Source organism: Rhinatrema bivittatum, chromosome 4 (genome assembly GCF_901001135.1).
Source record: "Rhinatrema bivittatum chromosome 4, aRhiBiv1.1, whole genome shotgun sequence".
Classification (NCBI taxonomy): domain Eukaryota; kingdom Metazoa; phylum Chordata; class Amphibia; order Gymnophiona; family Rhinatrematidae; genus Rhinatrema; species Rhinatrema bivittatum.
The window spans coordinates 433704476-433719416 of record NC_042618.1 but is presented as its reverse complement, the minus strand read 5'-3'; the positions used below and the strand labels follow the sequence as shown (position 1 = coordinate 433719416).

Genomic DNA, 14941 nt, shown 5'->3' with positions numbered 1-14941 from the left:
GTTCAGGGAGCAAATGCATGGCTATCTTTTCCTACATAATAATGTAAATATCTGTCCTCTTCACATCCTACCAATTCAAGTACAAATTGATCCACATAAATCCAGTATCTTCCCCATGCCTTCGTATTCAGCAGCACATTGTTAGTTTGTCATTAAAATGATTTTGTGTACTTATTTATGCCAATGTGTCATCAATGGTGGGGACTTCCATAAAATAAGGTAACTATTATGAACCCTGCTGCATGTATTAACTGGCTTCAAGGCTTGCACTGGCATGCGTCTAAATTAGTGCATCCCAAGATTGGTAGAAATCTCACTTTCTTTCCCAAAATTCTCTGCCTGAGAAATCCTTTACCCACATACAGACCCATCATATATGTAGATAAGACCCCTCCTTTGTACAATTTCTCCAACATTGCCTAGAGAAAAAGAGAGATTCTAGCGAAGGACATCTATATGTCCTATGTAATACTCCTCTCTATGACTAATATATTGATATTTCATGTGCTGCCTTCCATATTCCTTTCCAGTTTTCTTCCAACTCCATTCCTAGATCCTCATTCCATTGTGTTATTAAAGGCAAAGGGGGTTTCTCTTTTCTCATTAGATGTTGTGATGGTCTTCTACAATGAAGATATATAATCTTGCATTCTTCCTTGTTCTGCATTAAAATTAGTTCCACTCTTGAGGGCAATTTACTAACCCAGTCACTCTCTCCATTCATGCCAATGCTTCTCTAATCTTCGCATTCAGCCTGGGATTCATCACTCAGCCCAAACTCTTTTCAGAGTCTCAAATGGAGCTCATGCTCCTCCATCCCACAATTGATCCAAGAATCCAGCTCTCCACCAGCCACTTACCTCTGCATTGCATGCATGTCCAGATATATCCAGGTGGTTTTCAGTAAGGAGATTGGTGAAGGCGATCTGCTCAGAAGCTTGTATAATGAGCACCACGTGTTAACTGTATGGGTTGTCATAGGGCAAGATCTGAGCACTCTCCTGACCTGTAAAGACAAATTGAGAGGTAACAGAAGTGAGAATAAATCCACCCCCGCATCTGTCCAGCCTCCAGAGATAGCCATGCTAGTGAACACTCTGCTCAGCCATACTTTCACACATGCCAGTCTGGATGCCTGCGATATCGAAGTAGATTCGGAAGTGCCATGCCCCATCTTGGCTTTGATCTCCAGACAGTACCCAATATGACTCTTGGTTCTTGTCTTCTCAAATAAATCTAGGTATTCTTCCATTGAGGTTAGCAAAGAATATTGTTGGCAGTGTATGGGGATACATGCTGAGAGGTAAATTAACCTAGCAGAATATTCATCTTTAACACCCCAATTCTTCTTGCCCAAGACACACAGATATCATTCCATTTCTTAAGTTCCCTTGGTATTTTACTGACCATAAGAGCATAATTAGTCCAGTACAAGTCTAACCTTTCCCTTGGAACATATATGCCCAGATGCTTAAATCCTCTGCTGGCTACTTTAAAATGTGACATACATTTCAGCAGCCTCCCATCTTCCTGATTTCCTGTTGTGAACATCTCAGACTTCTGAAAGTTTACTTTATATCCTGGCATCCTTCTGTACTCTTCCAGTACCTCCAGGAGACGGGGGTGGGGGACGACACCTTGGGATCAGGAACAATAGGACATCATCCACATATAGGGATATTTTATGAACCCTCCCATCAAATTTGGAACCCTGATATCACTGGGTCCATCTGAACTACTTGAGCCAAGATTTCTATAGCAAGATCAAATAATAAAGACATCTCTGTTGGGTGCCCCTTAGGACTGGGAAAAAATCTGACAATGGTCCATTACTTAAAAATCTGGCCTGTGAATGCATTACATTGCTCTTATCTATTCTATAAACTTACTATCAAGGCCGCACTTATTTAAGACCGCAAACAAAAAAGGCCATTGAAGCCTGTCAAAGACCTCCATGACTAATTTAGCTTTCTGTCCTACTGTTTCCTTTTTTCCTAGCTAGAGAAAGGATATTGATCCCTTTCTAGTATAAGCCATGGATGATGTGCCCTTTATAAAACCAGTTTAATCTTCATTAACTAAGATCTGTCTTTATCCTTTCAAGCTGCATCTGCAAGATCTTAGCTAGGATCTTAACATCTGTGTTCAAGATTAATATAGGATTGTATGATCATGATCTAAGCCATCTCTTCACTTTTTGTGTATTAATACACCTGTTAATCTGTAATTCATCCCATATTCCCAATAGATACAAGGCTGGTAGAAATCTCACTTTCTTTCCCAAACATTTTCCAGACTAATTTTCCACTCTGCCTGAGAAATCCTTGACCCACATATACAGGCCCAACATACATGTAGATAAGACCCCCCTCCTTTCTACAGTGTCTTCAACATTGCCTAGAGAAAAAACAGAGAGATTCTAGCAAGGAACAAAGGACATCTAGATGTCCTATGTAATAGTGGAGTTATTGTACAAACTATTACCACATTTTGATATTTCACGCACTGCCCTCCATATTCCTTTCCAGTTGTCTTCCAGCTCCATTCCTAGGTCTTCATTCCATTGTGTTATCGAAGGCAAAAGGGGTTCCCTTTTCTCATTAGATATCATGATGACCTCTGAAGGGGCCTGTTAATCCATATGGGCATTTGGGATGATCCCTGAGATGCTACAGAGCATTTGTGTGGGTTCTAATTCCATTTTGTAAAAATCTAAGTGGAAGTCTTCTGATCCCGGGCTCTTACCATTAGGAAGGCTTTTTATAGCTCTTTGCATCTCTTAGAATGTGATTGGTTCAGCTAATTTTTGGTTTTGCTCCTCTGTTATTTTAATGAGTCTAATCTTGCCCAGATACTCATTTGTATCTTCTGATGCACTCCTATCCTTGCCCAAGTAAAGTTCTCAAAAGGACATAAAAGTTTAATGTATTTCCATGAGCTTATGAGATACATGCCCCCTTCTTGTGTGAATGTCCATGGTCACATTGCCTTGTCTCCCTTAACATTTTGGCTAATGTGGACCCAGCTTTTTCTGTGCTCAGAGAACTTTTGGTGTAAGTATCGGAAGGATTCTTCATTGTGATCTGTCTGGAGACTTTCCAGTTCATTCCTGCTTTCCCATAGTTTCCTCCATATCCTTTCCAAACAGCTAGACCTTTGATTGTTCTCTAAAGCCATGATGTTCCTCTGCAGGATTTTTCTCTCTCTAATGTAGCTTGTATGGTTTATAATCTTTCCCCTCTACAGTTTTTAATGTCTCCCATAACACTGGATTATACACGTCAACTGAATGTACTTTGAGGACTTCCCTAACTACATTAGTGATCATTTTGGAGAACTCTATTTTTCCAAACACACAGGTTCAGTCTCCATATTCTTTGTGACGATAACGTCGAGTGACATCAGGACTGGATTATTGTCACATATGTTTATGACACAGTAGTATTGTCTAACAGCCCTCTTTTCCTTGCCAACATTTCAGAACAAAGAAAAAGTTAATACGACTCTACAAATTATCCACCCATGAGAGAAAGATACAGTTCCTGCTAGGGGGTTGCTGTACTCTCCATGCGTCTTCTAGCTGGAGGCTTCCCACCAGAAGCCTTTCTCTCTGCCCAGCTGTCAGTTGTGTTTGTGACGATTCATTCTCTGTTTGGGGTCTTGGGGTCTAAGGCCCTAAGCATTCATTGCAATCCCTTCCTGCCACAGTGGGATGAGATGAAAATTCAGCCAGCACTTTAGCCAATTGTCTATTGAAAAGAAACGCCATTCCGATCCTTATTTGGGTCATACTCCTTTGCCAACACCAGTTCATTTTCATATAACAGATCTCCCTTCTCAATCATTTTTTACTTTGGCTGCTGTCCGGGGGAAGCATTTTATCTGCTAGTATGCATCCCCCTCTGCTTTTGAAACTGTGCACATTGCCCACCCACTTCCTCTTCAGTTTCTCGTGCTTTTTATTAGTAAGGCGAGTTTCCTGCAGCATTGCCTTTTGTCCTTTCAGGTATTTGACTGGTTTCCTTTTTATGGGGATGCTATACCACAAACACTAAAGAAGACCAGGTCAGCCATTATCAAATGGCTGTCTGCATCTTGAATTCCCCTTCCATAATGTCATATACATTGTTGAATTCTCTCTGCCTTTGCTTTGTTGTCTGTATTTTCCAAACTTGTCATAACCACCCCTTCTTTCCCAGCTTGAACGTATACCCACCCATCTCTGTCCACAATGCAGGCTCATCATCCCTCTCCTGCATCTTGTCCTCTTCAGTTCTAGGACAGCCAGCAGCTCACAACTGTGCACAGTTCCCCCTACAGCTAAGAATTCTGTCTGGCTGGGATTAAATCCGGGACCCACCCTCTGCTTCATTTTGCTTTCCTGAAGTGAAAAGAAACCTCCCCTTCCCTTCTCATTCCTCCCTTACACCTTTTCATTATCCCAATTTTCCCTCTCTTCTCTCCTTTAGAAGGTTTTTAATTCTACACTTTCTGAAACGCTTATCAATTTCATTGGCTTCATTGCTCCACCACACCCCACTCCTCCTGCTCATTCCCCTTTAAAATACAACACAAAGTATAATACTTGTTAGCATGCAGATCCGCCCCCGCCCCCCCCCCCCCCCCCCGCTCCCCTTCCCTGGAACACAGCTCCCTCGTACCTTGCACTGGTAGATTTCTTTTCTGTGTCAGCCCAAAACTCCAATCATGCTCTCTCTCTCCCTAGTCACTCGGTGCTTCATTCCGACAGACGTCATCACACTCCTGTTAGCATCTGGTAACTTGCATGTAACGCAAGAGTGGGAAACAAGTCCTTTTGTCTCTCCTAATTCCCCTGCAAGCAAATCTGCCAAACATTCATACCACCATCCACCAGCTCATATTTCCCCCTCCCCTCCATCTCTTCCTCCCACCCCAGTACTATCATCGAGTAAAAATAAAACTTGTACAGCTGGATGCTTCTTTCCAATCCATAACTCCTCTTTGCTTTTCCATGCCTGACCGCACGTCATTATAATGTCCACTTCCCAACTGTCCCTGCTGGTCAGATCAGAGTCCATCACCTCATCTTCATTCCGCCCACCCAAATCTTAGACTGCATCCTTTGCTGACTTGAACATTGTAGTCTTCCTGGCATGTGACACTCTTAGTCTGGTGGGATATAGTACCGCATAGTGCAGACCACGCAGCCCCATCTGCTACCTCACATCCCCAAAACTTGCAATCTGTTGAAAAATGAAAACGCGTATCACTTGGAACGCCAGTTCCAGTTTTTTTCCTGGTGGCCTTCACCACTCTCGCTTTGCCAGTGTAATTATGGAACCTTCTGATTTAGCATTCTCTGTCTGCTTTAGAGTGAGAGCCCTGTGCACTCTTCTCACTTTGTGCCGCCTCCTGGGGTTTGTAATTCCAAACGCCTTGTGACTGCTATGATGTGAAGAATGAAACTCAGCGACTCCCACAATCCAAATATTATTGCAGCAGCTGTGATTTTCTAAGTTATCTTCTCTTGCTTTTCCATCAGAAGTTTGTTAGATCTCTCTAGCCTCTCTGTGCTTTTTTGCTGCACTCCAGTGAGGGAGATCTCAATCTCTTCCAGCCTTGTGATAACCTCTCCAGTGACAGACACAAGTTATGCTACCTTGTCCATGACAATCTCTAGCTTTACATCCAGATTGCTGGGTATTTATTCAGCACTTCTTTAGTTACATCCATCATATCTGCTGGAATCTCCAGTTCTCCTGGACTCTCATCCTCCACCAAGACCACTTTTTCCGCAGCAGTGTTTCTTTTTGATCACTTCAGTTTCGCTCTTTGGTCATCCCATGTCATTGGGAAAGATAGTTTAGCAATTTCGTTGGCCATTTTCAGCTGGTTTTTTTTTTTATATCTCGCTGCTTATTCAGGGAAATGGGAACTACTTCAATATGCTGCTTCTCCATCACGTGACCTCTTCCCTCAGAACACCTCTTTTTTTCTTAATCTGGAAAAAATATATGCATTAAGTGACAAATACTTTTAGCCCCTCTGAGGGGACCAGTTTTCACCCAGAGGGGCAGTCACCCCCAGATCTCACTCTTCTTTCCTGTTTAAAAAGAATTTAAACCCCCAATACTGTACCTGTCCCTTGGATTTTTGCAGCCTAAATGCATAACTGAATTTTTAGTATTAAATCTTACCTGCCAAACACTAAGACCCTTCCTTAAGATTTACTAGATTCCTCCTCATATTATCCACACCTTCCTTGCCGTCTATCCTTTTGCAGATTTTGGTATCATTGTAAAAAAAAAAAAAAAAAAGCCAACCCTTTCCTGACAATCCTTCCACAATATTTCTGATTAAAATATTGAAAAAAAACTGGTCCAAGGTCCAAGCTCTAAGGCCCTCACAATTAATGCCCCCATCCTCATGAACTCAATTTACTACTACCTTTTATCATCTCCCATAGCGGGCCTCTTTCCTATAATTTACTTCCAAAGAAATCAGTTGCCCTTATAATATCTCCTTTTAGTTTTGCACAAGGGAAGTCTTGCCTCACAAATCTGCTACATTTTTTTTTGAAGGGGTTAACAAACATGTTGATAAAGGTGAACCGGTAGATGTAGTGTATTTGGATTTTCAGAAGGCATTTGACAAAGTCCCTCATGAGAGGCTTCTAAGAAAACTAAAAAGTCATGGGATAGGAGGCAATGTTCCTTTCGTGGTTAAAAGACAAGAAACAGTAGGGATTAATGGTCAGTTTTCTCAGTTGAAAAGGGATCACCACTGACGGTGCTTTTTTAATATATTTATAAATGGAAAGGGGAATGACGAGTGATATGATCAAATTTGGAGATTCTGTTACCAGTTGACAGAACCGTTCTCAATGCAAAGAATCCAGGATTTCCCTGCTTCTTGAAGACACCACAGCTGGGATATCCCAACCAACATTAAGTAGGTTGAAATCCCCTTGCAATAGTTCTTTCCCCTTTTCATAGCAATTTTGTGAATATCCTCCATTAAATCTCTTATCTATTTTCTCTCTCTGTGATGGAGGTCTCTGTATTACCCCAGTATAAACAGATGTTCCATTCCCTCTTTCCAGATTAACTCACAGTGCTGCCTTCTTCCCTCATAAGCCCTGCAATTCTGTTGCCAATCTACTTTCCTTCCTTCCTTCCTTCCTTACCTGGTCCTTGCTGAATAGATTGTAGCCCAGTATAACTGTATCCCAGTCATGGTTTTCCATGTACATTTCCATGACAGCCACTACATCTAAGCCAGCTTTGCCTGTGACTGCCTATAGATCTGGGACTTTATTTCCCATACTATGAGCATTAGTGTACATAGCTTTCCAGATGTTGCCATTTTTTCCTATTTTATACAATTATTTAATATTTTACTTACCATAGGTTTTGCTCACCCATTCCCCATCAATCCTAATTTAAAGCCCTCCTCAGTAGGTTTGCTAGTCTGTGTTGGAAGATGCTATGCCCCTTCTTCGACATGCGGACCCCAATTCTGCTCAGCAGTACTTGAAATATCTTTCCATGGTCCAGGAATTTGAAATGCTTTCATCGACACCATCTTCACTACCATTCATTAATCTCCAGAATGAGTTTCCCTGCCTGGGCCTTTATCCTTGACTAGGGGGGTTGAGGAAAATACCACCTGTGCACCTACCTGCTCTACCCCCTCTCCCAGAGCCATGAAGTCAATTTCAATATTATCTGTGTGGTACCTAGCAGAATCATTTGTGCCTACATAGATGAGAAGCATAGGATGATACTTGGTAGGTTTCAGGATTTTTGGAAATCTCTCCATAATGTCTTGAGTTTGGCACCTGGCAGACAGCATTATCTACCGGGACAACAAGTCTGGTCAGCATTACCCATTTCGTCTCTCATAAGAACATAAAAAGTTGCCATACTGGGTCAGACTGAGTCCATCAAGCCCAGCATCTTGTTTCCAGCAACAGCCAATCCAGATGCAAGTACCTGGCAAATACCCAAACATGAAATAGATCCCATGCTACTAATGCCGGTAATAAGCACTGGCTATTCTTTAAGTCAACTTGGACTTCTCCTCCAGAAACTTGTCCATACCTTTTTTTTCAATGCAGCTATATCCTCAGGCAATGAATTCCAGAGCTTAATTGTCTTCTGATTTGTTTTAAATGTGTTACTTGCTAGTAGAGATGTGATTCGGATGAACCTTTTGGTTCAGCCTTCATTATCGACCCACTGCGGGAAATTTCGTTTTCCCACGGTTTGGGCCGATTTTTTTTTCGGCTGCCCTGAAAAAAACCAAAGAAACCCCAAACCCACCCCAACCCTTCAAATTCAATTAACTACACCCCCCCTCCCGACCCTCCCCCCCCCCCAAAAAAAAACTTGCCGAAAGACCCTGGTGGTCCAGCGGGGGTCCCGGGAGCGATCTCCTGCTTGCGGGCCATCGGCTGCCAGTTATCAAAATGATGCCGGTGGCTCTTTGCCCTTACCATGTGACAGGGGCTACCGGTGCCATTGGACGGCCTCTGTCACATGGTAGGAGCAATGGACGGCCGGCGCCATCTTTATTTATTTATTTATTTATTTATTTTATTTATTTAGGTTTTTTATATACCGGCATTCATGAACAAGTCACATCATGCTGGTTTACATAGTAACAGGGGTGCATAGAACAGTAGAACTAAACTTGTGCAGGGGGAAGCAGTTACAAAAAACAGGGGTAAGATAACTGGGAGAGAGAAAAAAAGGAACGGTGGGGCGTAAAGATTTGTACAGGGATAATTACTTAATAACTTAATAACAATAATCTTAAAAAATGGTGCTGCCCCTTTTCAGATCATTCATAAATATATTAAAAAGCACCAGTCTCAGTACTGATCCCTGAGGCACTCCACTGTTTACTATTCTCCACTGAGAAACTGACCATTTAATCCTGCTCTCTTTCCTATCTTTTAACCAGTTTGCAATCCACAAAAGTACATTGTCTCCTATCCCATGACTTTTTAATTTTCTTAGAAGCCTCTCATTGGGAGATTGTCAAAGGCCTTCTGAAAATGCAAATATACTAATTTAGTAACTCACCTTTAGCCACATGTTTATTAACCCCTTCAAAAAATGTAGCAGATTTGTGATGCAAGACGTTTCTTGGGTAAATGCATGCTGGCTGTGTCCCATTAAATCATGTCTGTCTATATGTTTTGTGATTTTGTCCTTAAGAATAGTTTCTACTATTTTTTCCTGGCACTGAAGTCAGGCTCATCAGTCTATAATTTCCCATATCACCCCTGGAGTCCTTTCTAAATATTGGGGTACATTGGTTATCCTCCAGTCTTCAGGTACAATGGACAATTTTAATGATAGGTTTCAAATTACTAGTAGTAGATCTGAAATTTCATTTTTGAGTTCTTTCAGAACCCTGGGGTGTATACCATCTGGTCCAGGTGATTTGCTACTCTTCAGTTTGTCAATCTGGCCTATTACATCTTCTAGGTTCACCATGATTTGGTTCAGTTCATCTTAATCATCATCCTTGAAAACAATTTCCGGAATGTGTATCTCCCCAACATCCTCATTAATAAACAGTGAAGCAAAGAATTCATGTAGTCTTTCCACAATGGCCATATCTTTCCTAAATGCCCTTTTAACCTCTCAATCATTTAATGGTCTAGCTGACTCCCTCACAGGCTTCCTACTTCGGATATATTTTAAAAAGTTTTTTTTTTAAGTTTTTACCTCTATGGCCAGCTTCTTTTCAAATTCTCTCATAGCCTGTCTTATTAATGTTTTACGTTTAACTTGCCAGTGCTTATGCTTTTTCCTGTTTTCTTCTAATGAATCTTCCAATTTTTGAAAGAAGTTCTTTTATTTATTTATTTATTTATTTATTTATTTATTAACTTTTATTTACCGACATTCGTGAAGCACATCATGCCGGTTTACAAAGAACTCAGGTGGGAGATACAATGAAACAATATAACAATATAGTATAATATAACGATAAAACAATAAAACATTATAACAAAGTGAACAAATAAAACAGTACAGAAAAAATGAAGCCATGGGAGCCAAATTGAGGGGGGGGGGGAAAGGGGGGGAGGGGAGGGGGAGGGGGGGCAAGGGGTAGGAGGGGAAGGGGAAAGCATAGTTAGAAGGAGGTAAGGGGAGAATACAAAAAGAATAGGGTGAGACTATGTACAGGAGAACTGTATAGGTGTCATTTAACTACGTAGAATTATGGAGACATCGAAAGTTGGGGAAGGCGGTAAAACTGGGAAATAGTTACTTCAGAGGGTGTAAAAAAGGGGGGGTGGAGGGGGGGGAAATAAGGGAAGGGTGGCGGCCCGGGTGACGCGGAGAAACGAAAGGGTGGACAGGGGGGCAGGGAGGAGAAAGGGATAAGACAGGCGGGAGGAGGGTGAGAGGTGGCCGGGCCGAGCGGAAACTGAAAGGGGGGGGGGGGGCAGGGGGGGGCTAGGGGGAGAAATTACGTTTGGTTTGCGTCATGGTTTGCGTCAGGGTAGGCCTGTCGGAAAAGCCATGTCTTGACTCCTTTCTTGAAGTTGTGAAAGGATGTCTCTTGGCGTAGGGGGGTGGGGAGGGAGTTCCAGAGGGTAGGGCCAGCGACTGAGAAGGCTCTCCCTCTGGTGTGAGCTGAATGAGCTGTTTTGAGGGATGGGGTGTGGAGGGTGCCTGTATGGGTAGTTCTTGTGGGGCGATCGGAGGAGCGGTAATGAGGCATTTCATCGAGCCAGGTGTGATTGTGTTTATGTAGGGAGTTGTGAAGGATGGTGAGGGTTTTGTATTGTGAGCGGAAGGAGATGGGCAACCAATTTTTGGCTAAAATAGCCTCTCTTGCTTCAGCTTTTAACCATGCTGGCAGTCATTTGCCCTTCCTTCCACCTTTTTTAATGCATGAAATACATCTGACTTCTAAGATGGTATTTTTAAACAATGTTCACACCTGTTGTACATTCTTACCCTTTGCAGCTGCACCTTTCAGTTTTTGTTCTGTTTTTTTTATTTTATCAAAGTTTCCTTTTGAAAGTTTAGTGCAAGAGCTGTAGATTTACTTATTGTTTCCCTTCTAGTCAGTAAGTCAAATTTGAACTGTTATGATCACTATTGCCAAGTAGCCCCATCAGAATGTCATTGGGATTTTACATTTTGAGAAGTTTTGTACTGAGGGAAGTGTTTCCTGATTCTGCAGTCTAAAGACAAGTAGCAGCAAAGCACTGAACACTCACCTGGAGCTCAGCCCTTCCAGAATTTTGCCTGACCAAACCCTCCTCTCCTTATTCTGCCATGCCATTTCATACTCTGTGTCATGGAAAATGTTCATATTTAATTTCCATTTGTGCATAGATGATTACTTTGTGTAAAAAAAAAAATGCTAGGATTGGCTTGATGGATGGGCTTTGCACAGACATGTGGGAGAGCTGGGTTCAATTCCCAAGCCGAGCTTTCACTCGGCCCCTTGGCAGGAGGGGCAGTGGGATGGAAAGAGGTAAGACCAGACTAACATACAACTCCACCACCGAGCAGCCACACCTGGGACGCATGCACTAAACGTTCAGAAGTCCATTACCTGCTATTAAGTTCACTTAGAGAATAGCCACTGCCATTAGCAATGGTAACATGGAATAGACTTAGCTTTTGGGTACTTGCCAGGTTCTTATGGCCTGGATTGGCCACTGTTGGAAACAGGATGCTGGGCTTGATGAACCCTTGGTCTGACCCAGTATGACATTTTCTTATGTTCTTATGGGAATCCAGAAGCTGCATCAGTCTGTGGTCCCTGATGGAAAACTGTTGCAAAAATGCCTGGTGCTGGGTGGGAGTGCGGAGAAGGCTAACAATTAGGGAGACTCCTTCCTGGGTGGTTGTGAATAAAAGCGGCATGGCACTGTTGCCCAGCAGAGGCCTGCTCTTATTGAGCTGGAAGCCCAAAGGAGCAGGAGCTATAACTGCATTCCCCCCCCCCCCCCCCAGCTCCCCCACAAAATAATTTGCTGTCAGCTTGGAATGAAAAAGTAGTTTAATTTTTGTTTTTCTGTTTCTCAGAGATTTGACCAGAAACATCTTCAACAGCCAGTTCGGGAGTATATTCAGGACAGATCACAATGCCACCTATTTTCTGAGGCGTCTGTCACGGTTTGCTGACATTTACATGGCGTCACTGAGCTGTCTTCTGAACTATGACCCACATCACACGTTTTATCCAAGAAGAACTCCGTTGCAGCACGAGGTTCCTGTCTGGTCAGACCAGCTGTCCACCGGTACATTCGGAATCCCATTTTTACAGGAAAGGGCTCAGGTTAAATAAATTGCCAGGTTCTGTGTTTGTTTGGATTTTTTTTTTAATTGGTCTTTTAAACAAAAAGCTTTTAAGTGTCCCAGAAATACATGGACTTGAAGAATATTACCAGCAGATCAATGCCATTGTTAGTAAGCAGTTAATACTGTATTTTAGTATTTTTATTCACGTAGCCATTACTTATTTCCAGCCTTGGGTTGCACTTGTGTTGGTTTAAGCAGTAAGACCCAATGACCAGCTTTTTGCTTGTGATGTACTAACGTCTATGATCAGGATCACGTTGCCCTCATCCACTCGGCAACAGCATTTATTCTTAAGCACTACTTGAGTAAGCCTTATGCCCTTTTATGAAATGGGTTTATGAGACTGATATGAAGAAGAAATAAAATTTATTTTTATTATTGTAGGGTTTTAAAAAGGTTCCCTTATACAGTGGACAGCATGATTGATTTTTGTTTTTTTTTAACAGTGACTTTGGTATTCAATCTTGTGGTTTTGGACTTCTAGGGAGTCCAAGTTTATTTTATTTGACTTCCTCTATTTCATGTATTGATGTGCAAATAGTGTCAGAGGTGAGATGTGCACATTATTATTATTATTATTATTTTTTTAACTGTGGGATTCATAATTTTTGGCAGCCCATGTCGTCATCCTTTTGGTACAAACAGCCCTGGATCTTCCATTGCTGTAAATGCATTTTTGTGCTAATTTATCTTTGTAAGAAAAGATTTGCGCACGCATGTTAAGAGTTGATATGTTTTGCTGTGGGCCAGTATGTACTGAATATATTGTATAATGTGTGTGTGCGCAGTGGTTGAACACTAATGTGCTTGAACAGAACCATTCATTAATGGAAGTGTGGTACTTCTAGTGCCTTTTTTAAAATTATTTTAAGTGATTCTTTAAAATTCAAGACACCAGTGTAACTTTTAACACATTACAAGGATCAACCACCAATTGAAATCAGCACTGAATAGTTGGGCATGGCATTCTGTTGCTGCTTTTTCATTTTTTTTAAATTTACAGGATATCACTCCAGCCACTATAATATGATGATGGATTTATTGTACTTACCAAGCAGTTAAATTATGCTACAGTGTTTGTATGTTGAAAGTGAGTCTTTACTAAAAGGCTGTGATTAAAAAGTTGGAAGTGTAAAATATTTATAATTTTGAAGAATATGATATTTTAGTGAGAGTTCTCTGGATGGTTGGGTATGTTTATAGAAATATTGGTGTAAAGTAAAGAGAGTTGTCATGTGTGGCATTTTAGCTGTGTCAAGCAGTGGAGTCCATGCTTCAGCTTCATACACCCTCAAATGTAACCTTAGCATCGGCAAAGCTAGAACTCAACTACTGGCAGCCTATGGCCTTGACCAGAGTCAGGCAGAAGCAGTTCTGTTAAATCCGCGCACCCCAGTAACCACAAGCACAGAAACATAAGAGAATCTCATCAGCTGTAGGTTTCTTTTGGGTTGGCTATGGGTTAAGGATAAGTTTTGCATTATATCAACAGCTGCATAGAATTAAGCAGAGAATTGCTGACAACTATTTTCATTATTTGCAGGAGACTCCATCAGCAAGGATACACTAAAGCTGATTTGTGTTTTTCCCCTTTTATGCAGTAAGCCATGTGTAAAAATGGGCGTCCAAACTGAGCACTTTTTTTTTTAACGTACGTAGCCCCATCTCCTGGGTGCCTGATTTAATATCAGTCCAATACAGAACCGTACGCTCGGCTGAGCGCACCATTAGCCCCTGTTTGGACGCGCATTTTGGATGCTCTATTATTACCCCTTATACAGTAAGGGGTAATAGCCCGTGGAAAACGCGTGGCCAACCCCCCTGAAACTAATAGCACTCATCACATGCAAATGCACGTTGATAAGCCTATTAGGTATTCACCCACAATACCAAAGGCAGGAGTTAATTTCAGACAGCACCGGGCAAGTGTACAGAAAAGCAGAAAAAACTGCTTTTCTGTACACCCTCTGACTTAATATCATAGCGATATTAAGTCGGAGGCCCCCCCCCAAAACAAATCTGCCCGTGGGTTGGAAGACGGATGCTCAATTTTTGCCGGTGTCCGTGTTCCGAACCCATGGCTGTCAGCGGGTTTGACAACCGGCGCCGGTAAAATTAAGCGTCGGCTGTCAAACCCCCCAAACTAAATGTTCTTTTGTTTTTACAGCCTCACTTTGGAGGTCTGGGAAACTAAAATAAAAACAAAAACCTAAAGCTTTTAAACTGTGATGTAAGTAAAGGCCTGTGCTCTCTCTGTTGCTTGTATTTTAGTATGACACAATGCTTTTTACATTACAGGTTGCTGGTGTAAAACATCACTGTAGGTAGGGGTTGGGCAGACACATGCACTATTAGAAAACGTGTACCCCTGTACTCAAGTGAAGGGCTGTAGCAGAGCCTTCACCATGGGAGTGGTTATGGGATTTTTTATTTGCTGCAAAATCCATGCAATATTTATGTAGTCTGCTTAGTCAGGTGACTGCCTGCCTGAGATATAACATGGCCTATTAACTTGTGATTCAAGTGTCCTTTGAAAAAATTGCTTTATTTAGCTGTGCAATAAACTTGTACGTTCTGCCTGTCCTCTCTCACTGTGACTGGCAATGTGAGACGCA

General features: G+C 41.9%; 1 protein-coding gene across 2 annotated transcripts in view; it reads left to right on the top strand.

The window, feature by feature from the left end:
* Window positions 1–13467, top strand: part of NT5DC3 (5'-nucleotidase domain containing 3) — a 99751-nt gene extending 86284 nt beyond the window's left edge. For both annotated transcript variants that reach the window (XM_029601499.1, XM_029601498.1), the window contains exon 14: window positions 12051–13467. In XM_029601499.1, the coding sequence (XP_029457359.1) occupies window positions 12051–12312 (262 nt within the window). In that variant the 3' untranslated portion in view covers window positions 12313–13467. The remainder of the gene's footprint in view (window positions 1–12050) is intronic.
* The last annotated feature ends 1474 nt before the right edge of the window (window positions 13468–14941 follow it).